The 24,321-nt window shown below is 42.8% G+C and overlaps 1 protein-coding gene across 14 annotated transcripts in view; it reads left to right on the top strand.

Annotated features, from left to right (window-relative positions):
* The window catches only part of heph (polypyrimidine tract-binding protein 1 heph), a 366,198-nt gene that overhangs the window by 318,654 nt on the left and 23,223 nt on the right, over positions 1-24,321 (top strand). For all 14 annotated transcript variants that reach the window (XM_011646796.3, XM_089074312.1, XM_089074317.1 and 11 more), the window contains 4 exons: positions 14,171-14,222; positions 17,444-17,502; positions 20,830-21,049; positions 22,327-22,541. In XM_011646796.3, coding sequence (XP_011645098.1) covers positions 14,171-14,222; positions 17,444-17,502; positions 20,830-21,049; positions 22,327-22,541 — 546 coding nt within the window. The remainder of the gene's footprint in view (positions 1-14,170; positions 14,223-17,443; positions 17,503-20,829; positions 21,050-22,326; positions 22,542-24,321) is intronic.

The raw sequence follows: 24,321 nt of genomic DNA, 5'->3' as shown, positions 1-24,321 counted from the left end.
TCTAAAAATCAGCGAGTTTATTCTAGGAAACAAAAGATAAAGAATTTTATGGTTAATTAAATCGACATTTTAACTTATAGAGTTTTAGATGAAGAATTTCTAAAGAAATGTCTTTTAATCTCTTAAAACGGAAAAAAGATGGACATATCATTTTTTAATACTTTTACGTGTAATTTTCTCATCCATGAAAATGAAACATTTTTTTTTCGTAATCTTGCGAAGGACGCGCTAATGCACGAGACGGCGCACCGTTTTCCTCTCGGTAGGAAAACATAGGAGCAAATATTGCTGGTCATCATTAAGGGAAGGCAAGCCTTATCCTTGAGGATGCCGGATAACAGGATAACCGGAGTGCTTCCGGTCCGGGTTGAGTGGCCCATGCATTTTTAAGCGTGCTCCATAGCGCCGCGAATAATATCCTCGATGATGGTGTGCATACACGAAAGCCGTTCTTTCCATAAGTTCAGTGAAAACAGGATGTTTACGCTTGTTGCATCGCCCTTAAGCAGACGATATCCATTTTGCGCCGATAAAAACGAGCGGCATTCAATCGAACCAATTTTTTTTCTAATAAATTTTTATTTGCATACGTGACAAATTTCTATTGTCTCATTAAATGTGTGTAACGACAAATTGAAATTGCCGGGAAATGTGCGTTTTGAACGATCACTTCGAAATGGACACACAACTCAATTTACCTCACTATCAATGTTTCAAAAATTATCGAAAAATATAGTTTTCAAATTGTAGTTATTTATATCGAAATGTTCGCGCGCGCGTTATGTCGTCACAACGTGGGTTTTTTCTTTTCGAATCTTCTTGAAAAACTTACGCGAATGCGCAAGTGGCGTGTAAGAAAACTATCCTTAACACTATCGATTTATCCAAAGCGCGTGTTGTATAGGGTGGCATTTCCTTTTTTCTCGCGTGGAATCAGGTCGTTGCGGAGCGGAGAGAACGCCGGAGCCGCACTAAGCCGATAATGGACCGGGCAGAAAACATTCCCGGATTACCAATCGACGATTGGTACGGCTACATGTTCGGCTGTATAAGTAGGCTTACATCGGACGGTTTTGGCAGCGGCGGAACTGGATTTGTGTCCGGCTGTTCGCGACTTGTAATCAGCTCGAAAGATTAACCCGCGTCGTAGCCAGCCGGGGGCTTACTTATTGCTCAGATGGATTCTTCGATCTGTTCGGGTATCGTATGATTTGTGCCGAAAAGAAGATCCTGTCATATCGCGGACTGACACTTATCTCCCGATCAACCATAAGACGATTGATTCGTCTTCGTGAAAATACGGATCAGGAAATAAACATTTAATCGTACGACGGCATGATGGAAGTGAATAAAAATTAGGACAGTTAACTGCATATATATATATATCAGTAGAACAGGTCAATCTTTCGTCAGACCTTAGCAAAGTATGCGCATGTAAGATTAAATCTATATATATATATATATATATATATATATAGATAGATTAAATCTCAAAATCTTAATTTTTTAATGTTATAATATTATAATGTCTTGAATTTTAATGACGTGGATTTATTGGATATATTCTGTATATGCGCATACTTTGCTAAGGTCTGATGAAAGGTTGATCTGTTCTACTGCACGTAATTGGCGTTCGCGAGAAGAGCGATGTTTTTTTCACAAGAAAGGATTAAGCATTGTGAAATCTTGATTTGTCTTTTTTGCTTTCTTTATATATTATAAATTATTTTTTTTTTTTGTTTAAAATTATTTTGTTTAAAATTATGATTTAGTGAAAACTATGATTTTGTGAAGACTATGATATAAATTACGTATACATATTTCTGAGAATATATTTATATTTAAATAAATGAAAAAATAAGTACACGTGTCGCGATGCGCATTTTATTGTTAATTTTATTATTTGCGTTTTTTTAAAACAGAGAAGTTTTTAGAATTTCCATGTGTCTCTCTGGATTTCTTTCTGAAACAACCGCAAATACGGTTTTCCCAGTTTTCGCGACCAGGACTTCGATTGTTTCTTCCGGCCGAATTGAATTTTAACTTTGTTCTTTATTTGTTCTCCCGGCTTGCTGCTCGACCTGCGCGACCTCCTCGCGCGATTAACCGACCGCCTCCGGCGGCGAAGCCAATTTACGTGGCGGCGGTGGTGTTTCTTCCACCCTCTCGCGTCTCTCCGTCTTAGAAATCCTCCTTCGATATTTAACTTTACGGTCTCCCGAGCTGAGGCGGTTAAATGCTGCGAAAAGTCCGTCCTCGCGGAGCGGAAATTTCTCGCGCGACCTCCCCGCGAGAGAAGGAAAGGGTGCGTCTCAGGGAGGGTTGCGAGAAAGGGGTGCAGGTGTGCTTAGGTGCGTTCTCTCGATGCGGGAACCGGTGTGGCGCTCTGAAAACTTCGTAATCCAGCCGATGCCATTAGTCGGCGGAAAATTCTTAATGATCCGTGAGCACGACGAGGATGTATCGCGCACAAAAGAGAAGAAAAGGAACTGGACTTGTGGGGCTTTCTTTGCTTTTTATTAATTTAAGAATCTCGAATTAGTGTAATACATTAATTTTTAACGAATTGCAGCGCAAACCTTAGTCCTCGGCAATTTAATTAAACAACGTAATTATTGTATGGTAGCATTGATATATTAAATATTGATATTATGACGAATGATATTATAATTAATACGCGAGCTTTATATACTACAAGCATGCTTTTTCCAGCAGATTAATCATTAACACAGAAAATCTGCTCTATATTAATTTCCATGGAGAAATTTTACCTTTAAGCTTATAAAAAGGAGCTGGAGTGCACGATAGACGGTTCTAAGAATTGTTCTATAAATCCGATTACACAGCCGGCGGATGAGGAAGCTCGTAAAATGATAGCGGGCTGTTTCTTCACGATAATTTCTACTTTGCGTCTTCCTTTTGCTCTTCACCAGAGCATGGCATGCGTGGCACATTCTTTTCCTACCATCCGACCACGACCCCGCGGATCTGAGAGCGCGTCGAAGCTTGAATGTAAAACCGGTCGTAACGTTCGCGGATACGCGCGGAGCGTAAAGGGAGAGACGGCGGGCTTTTAACATTTACGTCCCGGTTAAATGGTCCGGGAACTCCGTCGGGGTACACGACAACATAAACTGCCACTGCTGGGGCCCGGTCTGCCACCTGGGACGCTCTAAATCTCGTCTTATTAAGGCCCGTGCCGGTCTGAAATAGCGACCGCAGCGTTATCGGCGAACGAGGGGTGATTTCGCAAAATACAGCAGATTTAATTATCTTCTTTTTTTTTCTTTTTTTTTTTTCTTTTTTTTTTTTTTTTTTTTTTAACTGCCGATCATCCAGGCGTCTTAATAGGAAGTTTATTTTAAAATTATACAATAGGTTATTTTAAAATTATTATATATGCTTCTACTTTTGAATACTTTTTGACTTTATTTTTTCATCGGCAAAAAATTTTTATGTAAAATTTATAATTGATGTAAAATATATAAGATATTCTTTCGCGAGATGGAAAAATATCGAGTAGGAAAAATTCGAGGAAATTACACATTACGGAAAAATGAATTCGATACATTGTAAAATCGCTTATATCCTAGTATTGTATAATCAGCTTTATATAAATTGATATTGTGGTTACATAATGAAAATTATTTTGAATCGTGAATTATAAATGCGGTTTGATGGATTTTACAAATGGATATCATCTAAATTTCACATTCAGTAAAATGTTTCCTGTACACAACGCGCGCGCAAACGTCATGCGTAATATTTTTTAAATGACATGCCTTGGTGAAATTAGCAGAATATACGGGGTTTTGCGAGAGTCGAAAATCGAAGTGGCTGTAGCTCCGAGCTAAGCGACGGATATAGTAAATTAATCGCTCGGCGAGGGTAGTCGACAGTTTGGCGGTATGATCTCGATGGGAAATGGCGATGGAACCCGAAGAACGGTGACTCGAAGAAAATCGGGGAGAGAGTGTGAAAATGGGCGATGAAAGGGAAGGGGTCGAAGTTAGCGCGCACAGAGGGAAACATTAATCACCTGCCTCCTCGTCCTGTATGATTAATGGCCGCTGGCAACCGTCTAATGTCTCGGTTCGATTGTTCCAGTTGTTCGTTCGTGTACGAACAAGCACGTGAGTGTTTTACGCCTTGGATTCGCTGGGAGCTTCAACTACTCTACTAAAACGAGCAATTAAAATGGTTAATGTTGCACAGATCGAGGCCATTATTTCGGTTATTTCGTCTGTTACGTATTTTTCAATCAAACGTGAAAAATACGTACGTTCGTACTTTATATTCGAGCGTTGCAGCTCACACGAAAGGCGTCTTTATCGCTCGAGGATCGAAATCAAGGCAGAAAACAGCCTCGTTCGAGACCCGTGAGTCAAAAGACTTTAACATGTGTCGCGAGTATCGGTGACTATACAAATTCGCGACTATAAATTTCTGCATAAAGCAGTTGTACAGGATGATAAGGTGTTCGCGATAATCGACAAAGTTTCGCGTGATATTTATCTCGAATTTGCTCCGAATTACGTCGTTCCCGTTGTCCATATTAATGGAGGGTGAGATTACGTCATTAGAAGTGCAGACTCGCGGTGGAGGGCGGAAAGGGGGAGAAGCGATGCGAGCGAAAAAGGAAAAGATTTTTATGACGCTGTTTCTGATAGCGTTATTTTCTTGGCGGCACAAAGATATTAAAAGTTATCTCGCTAATGGGCGACGCCTATGACACGGCTTTAAAAGCCTGCCCGTGGCCCTATAGTCACATCAGGATACATTTGTAGCGATTAATAATGCAGCCGGCATTAACAGTCGTAGCTTATATATCGCGCCAGCCACGTGCAAGTGGCGCAATATGCACTCTAAAACCTTTTTATAGGATTCGTGAAATTCTCACACGCGTGGGTTACAAATAATTCGATATAAATTCAATATAAATTATTATTCGATTAATTACATACAATCGAAAACCTTTTACACGAATAGACCACAACTTTTTTGTTTTTAAGTGGCTGAAAATTATTGGTCATCGATTTCAAGATTTATGACGCTTTTTTTTTTTTTTTAAAACATGTACATTATTAATTATTTTTTCAACGTGATCTCGTAAAGATTCGATTCTGTCATGTCCGTACTATGGGTCATGTAGCGGGGGAAAAATCCATTACACCCGACAATAAACACCCTTACCGTGATCGCGAGAGGCAGACTTCCTCGGGGTGGGTCGAGAAAAATTGATCTCGCGTGTAACTATAATTGCACGATTCCCGAGCAGCAATCGTTGCAGCCCGCGCGATACGAAACATATTTCCCGAAAGAGGAAAAATCCGTGCAACTTTCAGGGAAACTTTCGCGGAAATTCCTATCCATTTACCCGCAAAACTCCGCTCGCGGTGGAGCTCCTCGGGGGGGAGGGGGAGGAGAGGGGGGGGGCAATAAGTTCGAACCTTTTCGCCCGTAAACTCTCCAACTTTTTTGCCGTCAGACATCGGGAGACCCCTCTCGTCGGTCGCGAGGGGCATAGGGGGGGGGGGAGGGAGGGGTCGAGCCGTCGTGTCTAAATGAATAACGACGGATCGCTTCGACGCGGGAATTGCGTTACTGCTATCGCGCGTTATTGCATTACGGAGAAACCACGGAGACATCGGCCGCGGCGGCGGGCCGATAATCGAGCACGCGAATTAATAACTGTTACATCAATCAATACGCCGACGGTAATGGGCAGCTTTTGCGGAATGGAATGGAATGAATGCGATGGGAGGAGTCTGGTCACCTGTAATCCCTCAGCGCGAGGGTATTCCCGCGGGATTCGTGAGCGATGGCCACTGGCCAAAGGGTCGCGTTCGATTTAATAACGAGCTGCTCCCCCGATATCTTCTTCCTTCCTCCGATCCTTCGGCTTTTCTCTTCTCCGAGACGGGAGAGTAAGGAAAGTATTTACAACGAGCGCGTTATGTCGTAAACAGCGAGAATTATTTTTTAATGATTTTTTTTTTTTTTTGCGAATGATCTTTCTGACGATTATAATTTTTGGCAAATCTTTCAGTCGGTGCTATTTTGATATTTTATCGTGTATGTATCTATATATATAACATTGGGGGGGGGGGGTTTAATTCTGTAGTTAACTTTCGGTGCGATTAAATCTACGAAAATATTGATACTGAGAAAAGCCGATTTCGCGAATAGAATATATAATGCAAACACCTCGTCTATAACTCCGTTTCTGGGTTAAGGGGATAAATTTGCGTGGGCGAGTCGAGCCGAGAGCCACGATACGAAATATGTGGCGGAATGTTTGTAGAAGAAAGAAATGACTCTCTGACGAAATACTGAATGAAATTGTTGCGCGGGCGATGCATTTCCGTGCATTCCGTTCATTTCTCAACGGTCTAACATCCTTGGTGGATTCCAGGTCAGTCTCTTTATCGATATTAATCCGCGTGATATTACAGGTGACTATTAACTCCTCTTCCCTAATCGTCCTTCCGTAGACTCGTCGAAAATAATTGCGAACGAATTGTTGACTCGCAAGAATTTTGAATCGTAATTCATTAGGATTCGCGCGTTTAATAATGACGGGGATTCCACTTTCCTTCCCTTCCTACAGCCAAGAATTTAGAATTAAGAATTCCTTTTTCTTTTTTAATTGAAATTACACGCGTTACTCCTGCGCCAGTTTACGTTCTCAGAGGAATACATCGGAATGTCAAAGACGCAACGTTGCGCGCGGCTCTGTCAAATAGTGGCGCGAATTGATTCGCATAGTCGACGTGCCACAGCGAAACGGGGTTAAGAGGGGGAGGTCGCGTAGGTGAATTAACGCAAGCACCCTCGAAATAACGCGCATTGGATATCTAACACAGAGTGAACAGATAATCGCTTAATCGGGCGCATATCTTACGTCATTAGAGGAGTATTTGCTGCCTGGGAGTCCGTCTATGCATTCAAACTATGGCTACTCTCGCCCGTGTCTGTCGCTATGTCAATATAACGTGTTTGTTGTAAATATGAGAAACGTACACTTTTCGAAAGGATAAAGTTTGCTGTCGGAGGTACTGGGGCACAAATGTTTTTCAATCGAAAATAAAAATTTCGCGATAATTCCCGGCCGGTGAGCACAAGTCTCTCATCCACGGATAATCCTCTCGCGGACCAGTCCGCGTTCCACGGCAAGTTTAAGGTCACAATCTCTCTTATCGAAAGTTTTCTCATTGTGCACGAACCGGAAGTCGCGACAATGGCTATTTCGAGCCGGAGTCGTGCGTCCTGTACACATTTTCCCCCGATCCCTTTTCAGAGCGCAATCCCATTTCGGCGATGTAAGTGCAGCAAGCCAACTGGAAACACAATGCGGGAGAACGGGAGAGGGGGAGGGGAAAGAAGGGGAGGGGGAGGGACAAATAAAATATTAACGATAGCTTTTGCGAGGCGTGTATAGATGAGCAAACGTGAATTCGTGTACACAAGCGCGACGTCATCGAGATTGCAACGCACAATATTCTTTGTCCACGATAAACAAAAAGTTTTTTAATCAAACTATGCGCCAATTTGAGCGTGTCTGTACATAAAGGGAATAATTTAAAAAAATCAATGAAATGAGAAAAATCGTGTTCGAACATGATCGCGTGAAAGGCGGTTGAGCGCGGCAAAGCGTCGAAATTCATTTCACACGTTACAAAATTAAGAATTCGCAATTCTTTTTTTTCTTTTTGTAATTTTATCATATAATATATTCTATTAATAATTTATAGTCGCTGTGTTGAATAATTATATATCCGATTCGCGTAATCGCATATCGAATAACACGTATATTTCCAGGCATTAATTTCATCGCATTACAATCGCTTGCTAATATGAGGGGCGGACTCATTCAATTTCAAGTTTCAATTACATGAACTTTAATGAATCAAATCAAATCAAAACTTCGCGTTGTGTGTCGGATAATAATAATAATTTACGCCGGTGAATAATTCTTAATTCATTAATTCTGCATTCTCTTTTCAACGTAATTCGCCATTTTTCGCCGGGCGACATCGTGACAATCGATTATAATCCTTTGCGTTTTTAATTTCGCGTAATCCGATTATTATCGCAATTATTCATCGATACGTCTCTTTATTTAATTTCTTCGCAGTTTCCGCGGCAAAGCGCAGTTTCGCTTAATTGGACTGACCTACAATAATAAAAAAAATGGCGCTGATCAGCGGAACGCGCGTTGTTCTCGCGGCGGAGTTTTCCGCGCGCGGAAAAATGTTCAAACAGGAACCGCCGATAACTCACGGGCCGGTCTGATTGCAAAAGTTTATAACGACGCTGTGTCTTTTCGTTCGTCGGCGACGAACGTGGCCCCGCGCGCGCGCGTACACACAGACGTATCGATTGCAGATGTAGAATGCACGTGCGGAATGATTTCCCGCGGGAACTCCGCGAAAACGCGTCCACGCACACATGTATGCACACAACTATCTCGCGGCCGCGGCCTTAAAAATGTAACACCGACGACGAAGAGATCGTCGCGTGGAAACGTTATGACAATTTGATCGCGATTACGGCCGCAATTTTTCTTCAACTGTCACGGATCAATTTTGGAAACTTCTTATTTCGGAGAACATCCCTTATCTTTTTTCTCTTTCTTATTTTTTTTTCTTTTTTCTTTTTTCTTTTTTTTTTTTTTTATCATTTTATATATATTATTGACTTTTTCAATTTTTCAAGTATAATCTTAAATAACGAAAATTAACAACAGGCTCTCACGAGTATGTAGTTTCTACGACGAAGAAATTATTAATAGTCTCCGAACTAGTATTCTGAGATTAATTGACCGCGACATTCGACCTTCTGCCGTGACTGAAATAAGGCGCGTTCTTCTTTGGCTCGACTTTATCCTCCGCATGTTCGATCTCGTTTATTATTCTGGCATTCAATGGCACGGTTTCCTTATTTTAGACATCGGCAGCAAAATAACCGTTACACTGTTACATCCACTTCATTCGGTTCTCGTTAAAACTTCCGTCGCAAACGATGCGCGCGCGCGTCCTAGTTTCAATCCGGTGCAGAACTTGAAACGCCGGTTTTTCTTTTATCGCCTGCCAAAGCCGGAAGCGGGGGAAGGGGGAGGGGGGGGGCGACTTATTTTCGGATTTTCCCGATTTCGCTTATTTACATCTCGGCGAGCGATGTATTTCGCTACTGCGTTTATCTGCCGGGGGGGGGGGGGGCGTGAAAGCGGATTGCTTTAATCCATTCTTTACAAAGTCGCTAGAAGATATCGGGACATCCAATATTATCGATTATCTCCCGTCAATATCGATGTACTACGGCCCATTTTTTTATTATATATACATTTTTTTTTTCCACGTGTATATATTCTTTTTAGAATGAAACTGAGCGAATCGGCGACGAGCAGATTAAAAGCAGCGATTCCTATCGTCGCGATTATCATCGATCCGTCCGTTTCTGAATTTTATGAATTTGGGGCGATGTGACCAGTCATACGAGCATCGTTGACGCAAGATGTTTGTTGATCAGGGTGCGATGTGGACATTGTGACATTCGGTGATAACTGTTGATAGTTAATGAATATGACATTGGTTATTTCAGTCGCACGTGTCGCATAATGCACGAAATAATGACGCGGGAGCCGAGTTTACTTCCCTAATCTCTAACAACAGTAGGAGGCACGCGCTAACGGCGGGCTAGGAGAATAACGAACAGAAGTTGTGTGCATTCGGCGACGATCGTGGAATGCATCAACTACGTCGATAATAAACGTTACCGCCTACGGGGGCTCGAATTTCTCCGAAATTCACAGGGACAATTTGCGTCGGTGCGCGCGGGAAGCAGAAAATTTGTCAGATTTCGAGTAATTAATTAAATACCGGTTTAATTAATTTTATTGTACAGTATGTTTGTAATGGACGCGCGTAAATGCCAAGGGAAGGCGGAGCTTTCCATTGCCGTAGCAACGTTTATACGACATCGAATTCCCATCGGTATTACGTTTCATTACGTACGATAAATTATGAAAAAAAGGTACTAATTAAATAATAATTTAAAATTATAACGAAATTGATTATATGATAGGTTTATACGAGAATGTTGGAACTCCCCCCTTCGCGATGAGAACTGCGCCGTTGAAAGGCCGCCGTCCGTCCGAACGCGACGAACTTTCTGCGAAATTCGACTGTCGGGAAGAATAGAAGAAGGAAAAAAGATCACGGAACTGCGCGTCGATTATTCCGGGATTATCTTTCCCCGCGTACTTTGCGACTTTTCGCGATTATCATCGATCCGTCCGTTTATTGGCGCAATCTCGGGATAAATACTGACGGGACGCATCGCGACTTCATATCCGCTCGTGATCGAACTGTTTTCGGTCGGACGCATGCATCCCCCGAGCCGGAAACACGATCGACAAAAATTCGGACATCAAAATTGAAATATTTCCCGTTTTATCGGAAAACGGATAAAAACGTGTACGGCCCAACGGTGCGCTGCCGCTGCCGCCGCCGCCGCCGTTGCCGCCGTTGTTGCTTTTCGTATTACGCGTTGTAAATAGCGTGCACCGTTACCGTGTTCGGGGAAACACACGCAGTTGCAGCTGCAGCTGCAGCCGCCGACGGAGGGCGAAGGAGAGAAAGCGGGAGAGGAGGAGGGGATGGGGAAAATGCGCATAGCCGAGCGAGCTATTACGAGCGGTCTTGCGGTGCCTGTAATGGACGCTGCGGATGTATGGACGTAATGGATGGAACCGTAATCCATATTTTCTAAACATTATCATCGTTATCACCTTTCCGCCTTCGCGAGCCTCGACCTCTTTCCGCTCGCGGACGCTGAATCCGTACGTTCGCGCGCAAACGATCCATCTACTTTTAATTTACTCGGTTTACAATCCCCGAGCTTAACATCCATGATAATGGACTCGCGATAATCGAATTCTCTATTTAATGTAATGCGAGCCAACGTGCCCGGCTGCGCTCGACTTTCGAGCAAAGCATCCGTGTTGCCGTACCACGTCAGTTCCGTAGAAATACAATATTTCTCCGTGGGTTTAGTTGAGAGTGCGTTGTTACATTACGCGATGCATTATCATCAAGGGCTCGCGCGTTACCTGGAAGGAAGAAGGACGGGGAGATTTCTCTGTTGCGCGGCGCACAATCTATGCGAATGCACGTCTGTGTAATTGGTTATCTCGAAAATCTCGAATTCGAGGCAGTATTATCGTAAAAATGATTCCCGTGGCTCGCGTAGCGGAACGTAAATGTAACGATAATGAGAAGATCCACTTGCGGAGATGCGCTGATTTTTATCGTTATCGGTGCCTCTTTAATGGGCAGGCCTCTGTAATGATTATACTCAATGTTTATTTTCGGGAAAATTTCATTACTACCCGTTAGCGCAATCTTGCAGGTTTGAAGCGATTTTTAAAGGTTTCTTTGGAAAATTCCCTCTTTATTGGAAAAAGTTAATTGTTACAACGAACAAATACGGACGGGAAAAAAATATTAAGAAGTACACAAATATATGTAACAATCAAAAACAACTCCGTTCTAAATTTGATACAAAAAATTTAAACTTAAGAAGCCATCGTGAAATATTACCAAGACCGCTGGTATTTAAATTTTATTAGTATTAAATTTTATTATTGATTATTATATTATCAAATTTTTAAAAATTAAAAAGCTAATAGACAATATTTTTTATAAAATTTTTAAAACCGTTGCAAAATTTGAGAAACGTAACATGTTAGTTTAATAAAACTATAATGAATTTTCTTTTGTACATTTGTCTATACGTCTGACGAGAGAATATTTTGCCAATTCAGTTTGGTTAAAGAATTTCGTTTTTCCGAATTTTTATTCGCTCGACGATTCATGCATATTGTTACATATTGTGCACCTGCGGAAAATACTGCGTCGTTGATTTGTTTAAAAAAAAAAAAAAAAAAAAAAAAAACAAACAAACAAAGAAAGAAGAGTGTATCATAGCCTCAGTCTCAGTTTAAGCCCTGCTGCGCCGTCGGCACGTGAAAAGTCTTTGTCTATGGTTGTATGTGTGCAACACGGCTTGCATACATCTATTCTCTCTGCAGCTCACTAATTACGGAACCGTTGTGTAAAGCTCGCGGCGCGTGTTTCACATTCTTTCGGGCCGCTTTCACATTGTGCGTGCCCCCTTTTAGCGTTAGAATTCCATTCATTATTACAGCAATTTTTTTCATTTCGTACGTTCTCCAAGAGATGCGCGCGCGGCAACGCGAAAATCGAGAAATTAATTCATCAAAGAATACAACACTGCGCTCGCTGCGCTTTTGCGACCTCTCCGACATTCGCGCACTCATTAGCGAGTTTTAAAAATCAGTTTGCGCTCGCAAATTACTTCTCTTACGAGATTTTTTTCTTTTTCAAATGAATTAATCGTTAAAACACGTTAAATGCTTGCAATTTTTTTTATAGACGAGAGAGAGAGGAAGACAAAGAGCAGAGAAAGAGGGAAAGTAGGAGGAAGAGGGAGAGGCGGGGGGAATTGCGTTGGTTTTACGAGAACAAACGCTTTAAGTTTCTATGGAGCAATTTCGAATGCAAGAGTTTTACAAAGATTGTAAAGATCACAAATTTGTTTATGCGTTAGAAGTATACCTCGCGTGTGCCGCGAACAAAGGAAATGCGATCACGAAGCGCGGATGCTTAGAAGAAATACGTTCTCATACGATTTTATATTCCGCGCGCGACGTTCGTCCGCGATATTGCACTCGTTCGTTCGTTCGCTTTTTTTTTCCTCGTTTTATTTTTAGTTTTGCAGATTTATCGTTAGTGGCGAAATATAAACTTCTCATTCGGTACGCCGACGTCCGCAGGTCGCGTGCAATATTGAATATTCGGAAGCTGAAAAACGCGGAATAGCCGCTTGCATTAGCACGTTTTCCCTCCTCCTCCGGCGCGTGTCCTCCACTCGCATCAGGAATTTTTCATTTCTCCTCGCGGTCACGCTTTTACGAGTTTTTTACGTATTCACTCGACTTTCGACGTTCTCGACGGGAAATAACTCTGCGCGGAAACACTTAATTAGAATTATCGGTGCCATTGTCAAGCCCGGTTCATGAGCCGTTAATTGACGCCGAGACAATGATGAAACCTAAATTGACACTGAACAAGGAATGATTTGCGATCGATCGATTGAACAGCGATGGATTAAAAAATCATCAATTTCGGCTCTCTCTCTCTCTCTCTCTCGCGCGCGCGCGCGCGCGCATCTGAACCAGAGAGAACCGTACACAGTTGACCGTCGCAAACGCGATAGTTATACCGGGCCAAATATTTGCATTCGTGGCATTAATGTGATCATCGGCATTGTCGGCCAAATATATGACAATGACGGCCGGCGGTTTGACGTGAACCATGCGCGATTATTAGCCCGCGGCTCGACACCGTATACGCCTGTAAATATTGCGTGATACTGCTCCCGTTGCCGGCCGACCGACCGGCCGCTGTTCGCCAAAGAGGCTTTTGAAAATTCATGCAAGCGTTACCCCGGGCCTTTGAATATCGCCCGGTATTTATGCAGAACGCCATTCCGCGGCCGCGCCTGTTGTGTCGCAAATCAATTTTTTAGGACGGCCCGTCCGGTTATCGTAATTACGAGCTGTTTTACCGGGGATCCCGATGGCTGCTTTTACCGAGGATAATTGCCGCGTTATAAGTCTGATAATCCATGCGCCCCGTTTTGCAGCCCGTTGCCCCGAAATAAATCGCTTTGTCGTAATATCCACACCAATTATTTTGTAATTTTGTCGCTGCGAAATATCGTCGGTTTGCCGAACTCGTATAATTTCGGTCGGTCACGTCCCACCCGAGAGCTTGTGTGCAACGATACGATTATGACAATTGTAGTCTCGGACGTTAATTACGAAGCTCGATCGAGGTAATTTTTCGCAAAACGCCTGCAGTCCCGTCCACGCGAATTACGTTGTTACATTTTGTATAAACGAAATATAATTGCGATTATCTCAAGGTGATCGATTACAATTATCTTTATAACTGTGTTTTCGTAGATTGAATTATTTGAAGGAGGAAAATCACAAAATAAGATTATCCATGAATTATTCATAAATCGCTCGATTTTTTTTTTTTTTTTTTTTTTAAGCTAAGGCTTGCTTTGTGTGTTTCAGATATTCACGCGATTCGGCAAGGTTCTAAAGATCGTCACCTTCACAAAGAACAGTAAGTACCACGTTCAATATGCGTCACGTTGTGTTACGATCTAGAATCGATGTGCCAAAGGCAGAACGAGAACGGGAGAACCGAGCCGCGAGAACTCTCAGATCCCGCTCTCGTTGGCGAACAGGTTGCACGGTACTTTAGCACTTCAGCATACTTGAAGTGCATCCTAGCTTGCCGCCGTCATCGCGCGCACTTGGCGCCGTTAGTACTTTTGGAATCGCGCCGAGTGCCCCAAAGGGAGTGTCTTCCTGAAACCCACCTCGAAACGAGATCGTTACGAGGCGAGCGCACGATGCGCGAAAGTCCGACTTTTCGGCGGTATTATGTTGCTCAAATCGCGAATTGTCAATAACGAGATAACGAAAGAAGAAAAATTGAAAGGTAGATTTTCATAAATTTATAAATTTTCAATGAATCTGTGTCTTCCGATCACTCAAAAAATTCTCCAGTCCAGTTTGAATGCTAAAGAAAGAATGCAGTTTGAATATTACAGTTAAAATGTATTCATTGTTTTCAGAAAATTATCTGTCATATGTGGAATTTGTAACAATAATATCTAACTATATATGCATGAAAATTTAGGTCTCATAACCAAATCACACAGTCACTTTTATAAAATGGTGGCTGGCTATCATTTGACTGGACGCTGGAGAGACTGTATTATTAAATTTGACGAATTGTTTAGATATAAATTCTTTATCATTTATCTATTGACTAGGACAAAATATATGCGATATCGCAGTCAATTATTTATTCATTTCAACTAATTTTTCGTATCTACACAATTTTTCCTATGATTTTAAGATCATTTTTCTCAGTGATTGGAATCGCCAACGTAGAATTGAATTACACGTGTAATATCTTGGCGTACTTGTTAGATGAAAGATACGAAGAGAGGCGATAGTGATGCACTCATCTCCAAGATTTCAACATCTGCAGGAATTGCTGACAAATTTCGGCTGCCAAAGACTACAGAGTTTCGCGTTTCGCGTTGCGAGAAACTAGCCCGAAGGTTTTTCATTAACCACGTGCGCTCCGATGATTTCACACAATTATCGATTATTTTCCCCTTTTATGTGAGACTGTCACTCGCGAACAGCGAAGAAAATTTCAAACGGTATTTCAATTACCTTTTGAATAGCGCAAAACGGATTGCCGACGCTGTAAATAATACAAAAGCAAAATTGTCGGCGGTACGAAAGCGAATTATCCCGCTTTTACCGTATTATTCCGGCTTGCGACGAGCCTCGTCATGTCTTTCAAACGAGATATTGTAATAAAAAACTTTTCAATGAAAATTTCTGCGTTCAGTTACCGAGGCACGAGACTCTGTCTGCGAGCAAAGTAAACGTTATCATCGCGATTACCGTTACCGCCGGCCATTCGTTCGCGAGCAGATCGCGATTGTCGTGAAATGAAAAGCATAGGCGGCCGCGCCGCGCCGTGCTTCTTTTTCCGACGCACGTAACACCGAGGCGGGACGTAGCTCTTTTTTTTCTCTTTCTCTCTTTTTCTTGCTTCCGCAATTCAGATTCGAAAATTAAATAACATTGCCGCAGGCCGATCCTTTGTTTCGTATCATACGCGCTTGGCGCGTAATGAAATATCGTGGGGTGCGCGCGGCGCACAATCGGAGTTGTGCGAATTTGACGTACGTATGCGAGATTAAAACTCGCGAAATTGCAATTGCCGGGGCTGCCTTGCGACGTTTCGTTTAATTGAGATTTAATGGCAATTATAAACCCCGACCGTCACACGTATGCCGGACTCGCGAAAAGCGAGCGCGACTCTGAAATTCTGCGGCATTAGCTGCAACAAAACTGTCCGCTCGCCCCACGGGTTTTTAACGTTTGTCTTCTTTCGTAATTGTTTACCTCCATGTTATTCGTATCGCGACCGAGCAAAGTGGAGCACGTGTAGACATTCTCGTGACATGGCCATTCATCCGCAATCGCTCGTTCGCTCGGTAACAGATGTTAAATTGAACGCCCGACAATAATTAATTGTCAATAAAATAACCGTCGGACCAGACGAGCAATTTTTTAATTGTGCAATTTTTATAGTGCCCTTTTTTACGTTTTACATCAATCAACGATCTCGCTGCATCTTTAATCTATTTTAATTAGTTACGTTTCAAAAGGAGAAACTTTTGACACGGGCACGCGCGAATATAATTTTGGTTGGAATATTTTTGATTATCTCGCTTTAACATCGTATAATTAATATCGTATTTGTGCGGCAAATTTAATCAAACGTTTCTCTTAATTCGCATAAAAGCGAAGTAAATCCGTACATACGGAATGGTTTCTGGATTCGGCAAAAATAAAAGAGGCTCTCTTTCCCCCCCCCCCCTCGTCGCTCCTGTCAGTGAAATTGCGATCATCGTGTACGCGTGCGCGTGTGTTTGGGCTTTAGCGTATTACTGTAAAGAGTTCCATTATCACGGTGGAGCAAATTCGAAAATGAAATAGCCGCCGGCTGGAACTTTGGTCAACGCTGCTAACGAAACAATTCCGGCTTTCCGGCCGCACGGGAAAATCGTATTATCATGACAGAGTTAGTTTCTCGCAACGCTCGTACACCAAATTAACAAATCGCCGCTTTTTGTATGTCCACAGCCGGTCGGTACCTCAAACACTGCGTGCATTTAACGAAAAAATGAAAAAAAAAAATATCGCTCTCTGCTTATTTTTTCGAATTAAATTTTCAGGTGTCTACATATTTTACATTTGGAAAAACCGCGCTCACAATGGTACTTTGTGCTTTCATACTTTACAGAATATTTTGCAATTTCCGTTTTTCGATTTTGCGTCTTTTCTATCGTACACACTTCGAAGTTTGCGATTACGAAGAAGGCTCGCGGCCCATTTTGCCCGGAGACGCTATTTGCGTAACGCAAATCGTAGCAGAATCGCGTAGGTACGCCCATTGGGGAATGAAATGAAAAGATAATTGAGCGTTACGTCCCTTTAAAGTTAAACAATTATTATTAACGATCTATTTTGCCGTTCAGTGTCGTTTCTCGTGCGCTCGCATTCGCGATGGGTTCATTGGCGCTGCCACGGCTATTCTTTTGCGATCTCGAGCCGGAGGCTTCCGCGGAGAGAGAGAGAGAGAGAGAAAGAGAGAGAGAGAGAGAGAGAGAGAGAGAGAGAGAGAGACTCGTAAAACTCACGGACGAACGACATAGTCTTATGGTTTTTATCGCTTCTGTGTTCCAGGCTGCTACCAGGCACTAATACAGTACGCGGACATGTTGTCGGCGCAGACCGCTAAATTCGTAAGTATCCACTTGCTGACTTCGCTTCTACTCTAGCCGCCGCCGTCTCTGCGTCCTCCCCTTATTTCCGCCATCGGTTCGTTGTTCTCATCCTTTTTCTTGGTTCTTTCGTTCTTGTCTCGTATTTTTTTTTTTTTCTTTTTTTTTCCTCTTTAGTTTTTTTCCTCTTACTTTCTTCTCCGTCTCCAGACAGACACCGCCACACCGGGCGGTGCTTATCCGCCGTTGTTCCCGCGGGACAGCTCGAAATTTTCCGCGGAATATCTCGCGTTGGGAAAATATTTTCCGACGAAAGCCACGGCGCGCCGCTTAATTGCCGGAAGTAAGCCCGATGAATGTAATCGAAAGATTGATGGCGGAAGAAAGAATGCGGAGGGAGGAACCGGAGGATCGCGCGGTTCACCTGATACACGATATTTTCCCCGGATTTATGGAAATATCAGCTATTTTGCGAACCAAATTAATTCTTGAAGCAGACCACAGATGTGCGATCGATCGTGTTGTTCTCGCTCTGTTCCTCATACTTCGCGCGAATATCGATGATACGGACTCCGGTCGCGATCACATCCGGAAAAAAAAAAAAAAAAAAAAAAAAAAAAAAAAAAAAACAAGAAAAAATATTATGCTTTACCTTTATAATTATCGTTTAACCCGCAGAATTTAAAGCGCCATAACCTGATGATAACTACTTCTACTTTTCTTTTTTTTTTTTTAAGGAGGTTGAGAAAGCCGTAGCATTAAACTTGCCGCTGCTTAAGGTACTACGAGTTGTGTCTCTGCCGTAAATTTTGTTTTACCTGTAATTCCTTACGTAATCGTTTCGTTCCTGTAATCACGAATTAAAGTGCCCCACGTATTCTGACGATAACTACTTCCACTTTTCTCTTTTTAAGGAAGCTAAGAGACTTGCAGCATTAAAGCTGGCACTGCTTGAAAGAAATGGAAAATGTGCGTGTAGTTTCTGTCCGAGATCTTTTCTCTCTTATGGATATATCATAATTAATTTCCGCTGTAAATCCGTTTCTATCAATTTTCTAATAACGCACGTTGTATTATATGAAGTAGAACACCCTCACGCTGAACAAATTTAGGAAACGAAGAGGAGTTTTACAAAAGTTCCACTTTCTCGTGGAACAAAAGCCTCAAATTAACACTTTCAGACTTCCGGCTGTAACTGTGTACATTAATTTTTGGCTTTCTTTCTGTCAATCTAAACACCCCCCCCCCCCCTGTTGGAATCTATTGTACATATTTGTGATTTATATACTCGGCTTCTTCCGGCTGTCTTATATATGAATGTTTGAGATACTCGATAACTTTTGTGAAGTGAGTGTGACGCGATCACTTCGCCGCCGTGTAAATACCGGATGTGTGCACTAATGTCTCTGTTATTCAATTTCTGTCACTCAAAGTCTCTTAATCGATGAGATTAATATTAATATTAATCGAGTTTGCAAGGACGTACCTTTGATATCGCGAAGATGTTAATTTGAAGATTTTTACAAGACGGGATAAAAGTTACATCTACAAGAGATTTGTAATGATAGGAAAAAGACGAGTAGATATGTAAGAGTTAGCGGGACGGGGCTGCGCCGCATCGTGACGCTTGGAAGTTGCATTCGGAATTAATTGTGTCGGCGCACTCGCATGGGATATGTGTTGCCACGCTGTTTTACACCGCAACGACAAGCCATTGCGATCGGAAGCTAGTCCAGAAACTTCTGTCCCCTCCCGCCCCCCGCGTTTGAATCCATCCCTCCTTGGCCTCTTCGCGTCGCACCCCGCGCCGTAAGCTCGATGCCGCAAACTAGTAAACCTGCGCACTGATCAAAGGGAAAATTAATTCGCTTGAAATACACCGGGGGGGGGGTTCCAGGTTCCACCGCGAATCAGCCCGCTAGCGCGCAAGACAGAAAATTAATTTAGCTTTGTTGCGGATATCGCTCTTCTCTGATTTCCTCCTACTCCTCCTTCTCCTCCTCTTCCTCTTTCTCAGCCTCCTCCTCTTCGCTCATCCTGCTTCCTTCCTTCGTCTTCTCCTTTTCTTTTTTTTTTTTTATTTTATTTATTTATTTTTTTTTTTTTTTTTTCCGAATAGTCCGTTGCATATCCAAATGCCCAAAATATACATGTCACTATAATGTCAGTTAGCCTGGCTTTTATCATGTCAGTTTAAAATTAACATTTATTATTTATTATTTTATTTAAAAATATTCACGATATTTATTTTAATTAGAATTTGAAATAATCGCCAATAATCTTTTTGAAATTGCGTGTTTTCTAAATCAAGAAAAAAAAAATATGTCGATTCGAATTTACCGGCGAAATTGATCCGTCTCTTTGATTATGCATTATCAGTGCTCTCTCAACCGTGAATAAATCGCCCGAGGAGCAGAGCGAGAGAGAAAGAGAGAGAGAGAGGGAGAGGGAGAGGGAGAGGGAGAGGGGCAGACTGACCACCGTGCGCGCACGCTGGAGGCTCGCGGCGCGGGCCGAGCCGCTAATTATGTACGAAATTCATTAGCCCGTGTAAATATAGAGCGGCCGGGTGTATACACACCCCCGTGGTATCCCGGGGGGTACGCCGACTCGCGGCCTCGTCGCGCACAATGCGCATTGCTCAAACAAGGACTCACTTGCGTTTCACGTTAAGCGCACGAAACATACACACGTGACCCGTAACGTAAATTTCATACGTCTAAGAAGCGCTTAGATATTAATATTGCAGAGGATGTCGCAGAGATGCTCCCTCCCCCTCGTATCTAAAAGAAATCGGATTCTCGACTCTCGCGGGTCGTCTCGTCGCGAATCGGTATATAGATTCGATTTTTTTAATTTCCTTTTAAATTTGCATTCACCAATCAATATTCATCTCGAAGAAACCTCTCGAAACTTGTTGTTCGCTTCTACAGCTTCCGTTAACTTCTCTTCTGGCCTTGATTTGTTGCGATGTGTGCCTTACGAGATTTTTTTTATCTTTGTTATGAAACTAATTGAGCAATTTCGCTTCGACGATATCGCGCCACGGGGTAATTTTTTATTAAAGGTATTTATTATTTATTTAATCCAAATTTTGCACAATTTTATTTTTTATATATTTTACGAGAGTAATGCAGTAAAAAATAACTTTAAAATTTTTTAAATTTATTAAACTGCCGAAAAATTATTAATAAAACGACTGAATTTTTAAAAAGAAAAATTACATAAAAATAAATCGATACGAGTCGCTGTTGTTAATGTATATTCTATTTGCCATCGTGTGTTCTAAGCTTAAGCGTGCTTATATTTTTGAACAAATGACGAAGAACTTCACGATTTCTTGTGCAGTCGCTGGACGGGCAGAATGTCTACAATTCCTGCTGTACGCTGCGCATCGAATACAGCAAAATGCAGAACCTCAATGTCAAGTACAACAATGACAAATCTCGTGACTACACCAACCCGAATCTTCCAACCGGTGACGCCAATCTGGATGCTGCGTCGCTCGCTCTCGGCGGCGAATTGCTGCTCATGGGCGCCGGCTCCCAACCGCGTGCCAGAATACCCGGTGAGTATTGTAAAATCCTCCCCTCTGAATTTTTCAGTCACAATTAACCTACCGAACGAATCACCTTCGATTATTTACGGACACGCGTGCGCGAGTACGTAGAGAAAATCATACGCGCGACACATACGAACAATGAATCGTGTTAATCTTGGACGATTCTGTACAGTAATATTCGGTAATAGTTGAATGCGGTGGCGCGCAGTTTGCAATAAACGCTTTGCAAAATTCATCGTCATTAAATGCACGACCTAGCGAGATTCGGCCGAGATTCAATTCTGAATGGTCCATACATGAGACGCATAAACAATGAATTACTCTCGCGTGAGTCTATGTAATATTAACTTGATAATAGTTGAATATGCATGCGGTAGCTTGTGACGGGCGGGCTTTACGGGATTTATCGCCGTTAAATCGACGATCCCGGAAATGGATACCACCTTTCTGTATTTTTTTTTAACGTGCGCAAACGCTGTCGTGAGGCTGTGCGGAAAGTACAATTGAAAGGTTGATCGGTCAATTAGCGGCAGGATCGCGCGGCGTTACGTTTATCGTAATTAATTACATTAGTAGCGATACCGATTTTACGTCACTCGAACGTCGCGCTGAATTATTATTATTATTATTATTATTATTATCTCGCGATGGTGAAAGCAATTTGCTGGCGTTTCAAACTACGCCCTGTCCGCTGCGTGTGCCAGTTGGACGTTATTATTATTTCCTCGGGTAAATTAATTAATTAGTACAAAGTACCGACGAGCGGGCGATCCGGTTCGCCGTCTGGATTTTTGCGTTTGCACCGCGGCGACAACGCTAGTTTAAATTACACGCTCGGCCCGGCGCTTGTTTGGGTTAAATTAATTTCACGGCGTTTGTTGTTGGTGTTTAATCTGTAACGATGTAATCCACTTTGCGTCCTATCTCGTTGCGCAAACAGTCCGTTGATGGTTGAGGATTGAGGAGACACCACCGCGCGCGACGGTCGGTCAATGTCCGAAAATCGTGACGAGAAAGGCGCGTTAATTAGACACCGAGAAAGATCGGGAATTCGGGGAAAAAAACCGGGAGATGATCGTTTGACAAGTCGCGACGTTGTAATTAGAGACCGTACCGGATTTCACACTCGAACTTTATAATTCTCTGAGATTGGATCGCGCATTTAGAATTCTCCATCTATCCTCTTTACGCCTTATGTCTTCCTTCTCTTCCCCTTTCTCCCCCCCTTTTTTTTTATCTCGCAATCTCGGCAATGATAATAATATTGTTTGAACTTCCTGAAGTAGAGTCCATTGCAGGGGCACCGGGTGTGCTGCCCACGCCCTTTGCCATGCACGGCCTTGCCTCCCCTTTGGCTGGTCCCTACAACGGCGTGCCCCCGGCCGGCGGGCTCGCCGGTCTCGGCGGATTTCCTCTTGGCGCGGCTGGTTTAGGGGTTCGAGTACAAGGGAGTGCACAGGCATCGTCCGTGCTGTTGGTCAGCAATCTCAACGAAGAGGTAAGTATCTCGGGATCTTAAGTCCCCCTACACTCTCCGTCCTCGAAATGACGAGAGGTCGTACGAAAATCTTCGGCAATGCTGTGTACACGGAGAAAATTCGAGAAATTTTGGAAAAGTTTTCGGAAAGCTTTTTGCTTTATTTGCTCGCAATATTTTTGAAATTAAAAATCTTCCGATGGATCATTGTAACGCTAAAGGAGCTTCTCTCCATTTGGGAATTTTCTACGTGTACCGTGTTCTTTCATCAACCGCACTAAATGCAGAGGAGGTGGAAGTTTCCATTTCCACTGAGAGCGTCGTGTTCGTTTAACTCTTTGTTTCGACTTGTCGGAGGATGGCGCTATAAAAATTTATATTTTACTCGCGGAGTGGCGCGAAATTAATATCAATAATTGCGTCTCGGCCCGGATGGATCCCTCTTCAGTCAGAAGGGAGCCAATTCTAATTAAATGAGCATAAGACAGTAAATACATGGCGTACATTCTCAAGCACAACGATACGTGCGTTTAACGAGACAAAGCGTTAAATGGCTCACGCGCACGATAACGGGGATGTTGCGCATCGTTCGAGTAAACTCGAGCAAGCACTGAGAGAAGTAAACTGCCGCCACGTACGAATAAGTGTGCCGTATGCGAATAATGTATCTGTAGTGTGGCATCTGTCGTGTCTCTATGCAGTGTGTATGCGTGTGTATGTGTGTGCACGCGCGCGTGTATGTGGTTGAAATGAACCCCCTGGGGGATTCGCCGTATCTCTGTCTGCGGGGGAACATTACCGTCTCTCGCCCGGCGCGACACACGCACACATACGCGCGAATATCGCCTCTTCTTTATCTTCTCTCTGTACCTTCTCACTTCTCCCTCTCTATTCTCTCTTCTCGTTTCCCGTCTCGGGCCCTCGCCGTCCAACCCTAAGAGACCGCACGCTATTTCTCTCAGTGTGCGACATGCGGGACCGACCAACCAACCACAGCCAGCCAACCAAGTCCTGCCATCCGGTATACACGCACGTGCATACACGTATAATTACACGGCCTATAAACGAGCGAGTTACAACGTAGTGCTACGTAGGCGAACCCCCGCAGTCTCTCGATTTCTCCGGCACGATCTTTCCACCCAGTCGAGCTTAGGCCGATCCCGTCAAGTGTAAGTTTCAAGGCGGAAAATCGACAATTGGCTCTCGCAATTAGGTCTCGCTAACGTCTTGAAGATCTCATGTCTCCTAATAATGATTAGATATAATTAAAAATACATTTGTGAATTTAATTTAAATATAATGAATGCCAAGGGACAGGGAGAATTAAATCTTTCTTGAAATCAGAGGAGAGAGAGAGCTTAATTTTTATCTGACTTGACATTTTTCTAGAGATGACCGAGAGTCTCTTGAGATTCTTTTGTCGAGTAGGTGGAAAAATCGCGCCGCGATGCGTATGTGCCCTGTTTCGTCACGAGACCTTTGATTCTACCCCTACTTGCCCCGCTCATTTTCGAAACCCACATACAAATCACTCCAACGTGTCACCATCCTGCGCCCTAATTAATTCGTAACGTCGTCGACTGAACGACGTTACTTCCTGCGAGGCGACGTTCATCATGTGTAATTTACTTGCAACCTTCATACTTCGGTTTTGTGATATTCCGCACATAAAGGTAAAGCGTCTTTAATATCCATTATCCGTATTTGTACTTTACTTACTTACTTTGTATACATTTAAACGATTCCTCGTCTTTACTAAGGGCATTTGTACGTGCCCGCGCCATCAGCGCCATTGCATACG

This window comes from Pogonomyrmex barbatus, unplaced genomic scaffold (assembly GCF_055798465.1).
Source record: "Pogonomyrmex barbatus isolate J1 unplaced genomic scaffold, ASM5579846v1 scaffold17, whole genome shotgun sequence".
NCBI classification, from domain to species: domain Eukaryota; kingdom Metazoa; phylum Arthropoda; class Insecta; order Hymenoptera; family Formicidae; genus Pogonomyrmex; species Pogonomyrmex barbatus.
This window is presented reverse-complemented; position numbering and strand designations above follow the sequence as displayed.